Source organism: Equus caballus, chromosome 20 (genome assembly GCF_041296265.1).
Source record: "Equus caballus isolate H_3958 breed thoroughbred chromosome 20, TB-T2T, whole genome shotgun sequence".
NCBI classification, from domain to species: domain Eukaryota; kingdom Metazoa; phylum Chordata; class Mammalia; order Perissodactyla; family Equidae; genus Equus; species Equus caballus.
In genome coordinates, this window is record NC_091703.1 from 31,093,391 (window position 1) to 31,097,744 (window position 4,354).

The window sequence follows — 4,354 nt, forward strand, 5'->3', positions numbered from 1 at the left end:
GTTAAATTTGTGTGTTCTGCTTCGGTAGCCCAGGGTTCACCCATTCAGATCCCGGGTGCAGACCTATGCAACACTTCTCAAGCTATGCTATGGCAGGCCTCCCACATAAAGTAGAGGAAGATGGGCACAGATGTTAGCTCAGGGCCAGTCTTCCTCAGCAAAAAGAGTAGGATTGGTGGCAGATGTGGGATCAGAGCTAATCTTCCTTGGAAAAAAAAAAAGTTGGCTACACACCCTTGCTTCTTCTCTCCCAATATTCAAGAGCTAATTCACTACATCTGTAAATGAAAGAAATGAAAAGGAAGCTATTTTGTGAAATTACATCTGCTTTTGTCAGTGTACCCGAAGGAGATAATGTCAGGCACTTTGCAAATAATGGGGGAAAAAAGATTCAAAAAGTCTCCTGTCTTTCAGTAAACCAAGTAAGTTTAGTCAAATATTAAACCTCATTGTAATTAGTCACAATTCCTCAAGTGTTTTAACATTCACTACATAAAGGACTATTATTTCACTTCTGCAAATGAAATGAAAATTAATGCATTCCTTTAGTAGAAAACAAGAATCATATTTGATAGAACAAAGGGAAAGAAAGAAAAGACATTTTTCAAATGAGAAGAGATGGAAATCTGTGATAACTTTAGAGAGGCTGATATGAAGCAGACAGACTTCTGGGGCCGTGAAAGATAACGTGACTGCCAGTGACACATTGACGGAACTAGAAGTAAAGAATATGAGTTCCACTTGAGGTAGAATTTTCTTTAATATTTGAAAAAAAATTTACTTCAGGCCAAATAGAAACAGAACCTAACTAAATAGATCATAAGAAAAGATCAGATTTTAAGGAGGCTGAAGCCATACACACTTCAAAGAGAGGTCAATGTAAGGTGAAATAACGAACTGATGAGGCCACCTGAAAATGAATTTTCTTACCCATCGATTTGGTGATCTGGATAATGAAAAAGAGTCCCAAGGTAACTAGAGAATGGAAGCACAATAACAATGGTCATCAAAGTAGTAATTTGGGAATTCTATTTTGAGAAAGCAAAAGGCTCAGATTATAGGAAGAAATTAAGCTCATTGTCACATATAGCAGTGATAAAAATTCAAATATACTTCAGCCTAATATCTGATTAACATGGTCTTATTTCTTACTCCAGTAAGGCTCTATCATGTTTCCGGGGATGTGGGTCAGGAGGAGATCAGTAAAATACCACTAGCTCCATTTACATTCTAAGATGAGGAAAAGCTATTACTACTATTTCATGGACTTTAGAGTTGCAATGAGTTTATCCCTGTCTATTTTTGTTAAGCTAAAATGTCTTAAGTGGCTTCTTAGTAGGTCTAGAGATAGCAGGATGGTGGAGTACTTAAAGAGGTGCCCCCTGTTAGAGCCAACATAAGAAGATGAAAGGAAAGTTGTATTAGAATGTAGCAATTCACAGACAAAGAAGATGGGCTGCAACAAGCTCTGAATTACTGGAAGAAAGAAAAATATTAGTGATTAACCTGATAAAGAAAAAACATGATTGAGTCACAGTCTGTAAGTGACAGGTAGTCAATATTTAACAGTCTAATGGCCCACATACTGTACAACCTCTGAGGTTGGGATCACATAGAATAGCACCGTTACGCCGTAAAACATTTTATTTCTTGGAAAGAAATCCTGGGCTGGAAGAATTGATCCTCATTAAAGAATAGTGTTCCATATATTATTTTTGTCTTTTCTTTTAAGTGATGCTGAATCAAACTTCAGTCACTGAATTTCTCCTTCTGGGGGTAACAGATATCCAGGAACTGTGGCCTTTACTCTTTGTCGTTTTCCTTGCAATTTATTTTGTCAATGTGGCTGGGAATGGAACCATTCTGATGATTGTCATCTCTGATCCAAGACTCCATTCACCTATGTATTTCTTCCTGGGAAATCTCTCATGTCTAGATATCTGCTACTCCACGGTGACACTGCCAAAGATGCTGGGGAACTTCCTCTCTACACACAAAGCAATTTCTTTTTTGGGATGCATAAGTCAGCTTCATTTCTTCCATTTCCTGGGCAGCACAGAGTCCATGTTGTTGGCTGTGATGGCCTTTGACCGCTTTGTGGCTATCTGCAAACCACTTCATTACACTGTCATCATGAATCATCAGCTCTGTACCCAGATGGCTATCACTATCTGGATCATTGGCTTTTTCCATGCCCTGTTGCACTCCGTGATGACCTCTCACTTGAACTTCTGTGGTTCTAACCATGTTCATCACTTCTTCTGTGATGTTAAGCCACTGCTGGATTTGGCCTGTGGGAAGATTGAGTTCAACCAGTGGCTGCTCAATACTGTCACAGGGATGATTGCTATGGGTTCATTCTTTCTAACACTTCTCTCCTATTTCTATATCATCACCCACCTCTTCTGCAAGACCCATTCTTGCAGCACGCTTCACAAAGCACTGTCCACTTGTGCCTCCCACTTCATGGTAGTTATTCTTTTCTTTGCTCCTGTTGTCTTTACCTACATTCGTCCTGCTTCAGGCAGCTCCATGGACCAGGACCGGATCATTGCCATCATGTACAGTGTGGTCACACCTGTGCTAAATCCATTGGTCTACTCTTTGAGGAACAAGGACGTGAAGAGGGCCTTGAGTAGGATGATCAGAAGGAGGCTCTGACTTGAAGAAATCTAGAGAACTCTTCTGAGGCATAAATAAGTAGGCAATGAGAAACTTTAAATGTGAAATTATACTACTTCTCAAATTGTTTACAATATTTATGACAGAAGGAACTGGATAAATGAAAATTAAATGGGAATGCTCAGTCTAGTTGTATTAAACAATACATTCATAGGTAATATAAAGACAGCTTGAACAAATGGGACCCTATCTGTGAAACTCTAATTCTGAATTTGTTTTTGAGATATCAACTGACATAATTGATTTGTTACATATTCTAATGTGTTTCTATCTGAAATTAGGTATAGAAATAAATATTACCCATGTATTTGCTAGATGGATACTACTCAGCCCTCTTTATCTGTATGATCCCTCTAAGATAATACATTTTAATGTGAGAAATAAAATTATGATGCTTTTATATTTTTTTTTTAAGATTTTATTTTTTCCTTTTTCTCCCCAAAGCCCCCCGGTACATAGTTGTGTATTCTTTGTTGTGGGTTCCTCTAGTTGTGGCATGTGGGACGCTGCCTCAGCGTGGTCTGACGAGCAGTGCCATGTCCGCGCCCAGGATTCGAACCGACGAAACACTGGGCCGCCTGCAGCAGAGCGCGCGAACTTAACCACTCGGCCACGGGGCCAGCCCCAATGCTTTTATATTTTGAGGATTTTAATTGAGGGCCATGGTTGCTCAATTAGAAAAGTAAATGTAGAGTCCGGCCAGTTGGCATTTTAGTTAAGTTTGCATGCTCCACTTCAGCAGCCCAGGGTTCACAGGTTCAGAACCCAGGCCCGGACCTAGCACTACTCATCAAGCCATGCTGTGGTGGCATCCCACATAAAATAGAGGAAGCTTGGCATAGATGTTAGCTCAGTAACAATCTTCCTCAAGCAAAAAGAGGAAGATTAGCAACAGATGTTAGCTCAGGGCCAATCTTCTTCACACACAAAAAAAGAAAAGTAAATGTTAACTCAAATATAATTTAAGAAGAATTTTTAAGAAATACATCATGATTTCTTGTTCTCCAAGCATGGAGACAAACATTAAAGCAAATGACAGGGGCTGACCCCAGTTGCCTAATGGTTAAGTTTGGTGCTCTCCACTTCAGTGGCCCAGATTTGGTTACTGGGCACAAACTTACACCACTTGTCAGGGGCCCCACTGTGGCCACATACAAAATAGAGGAAGATTGGTACAGATGTTAGCTCAAGGTGACTCTTCCTCAGCAGAAAACAAACAAAAAAGCAAATGACAATGTAATCACCAATGAACAGCAATAAAATAACCTATGGTTCATCTAAAGAGTTATGGAACCTCTATTTCCAGAGATGTTTTAGAAATCAACTAGCCAAATTGTCAAGGATTACTGTGAACTGTTGTTAAAAGTGGAGACAGGTTACAAAAAAACTCAAAGATATATTTTATCTCGTTAGTGTGTCATTTTCTGTCAGCTTCTGGTCATGAAAAACATTGACTTTCAAAATCATTTCTTCTTTTTTGTTTGTTTTCCTATTCTATCTACATATCAGTTTACTGTAATATAATGTAACATGATGTAATATGGGAGAAATATGAAGAATAACTAAAATTTTGGTTATTTTCCTTACTTGGCACCAAATTCATAGTTAGTGAAAGCAATGAAGTCATAATTGCTGAGATGTTTCTGGAGCTACTAGGTAAGGGGTGCTACAT

The 4,354-nt window shown here is 38.9% G+C and overlaps 1 protein-coding gene across 1 annotated transcript; it reads left to right on the forward strand.

Moving 5' to 3' along the window:
• Positions 1-1,734: 1,734 nt before the first annotated feature.
• OR12D2K (olfactory receptor family 12 subfamily D member 2K) lies at positions 1,735-2,661 on the forward strand. The gene is given in 1 exon segment (NM_001390865.1): positions 1,735-2,661. A coding segment is annotated over 1 exon segment (927 nt).
• Positions 2,662-4,354: the final 1,693 nt, after the last annotated feature.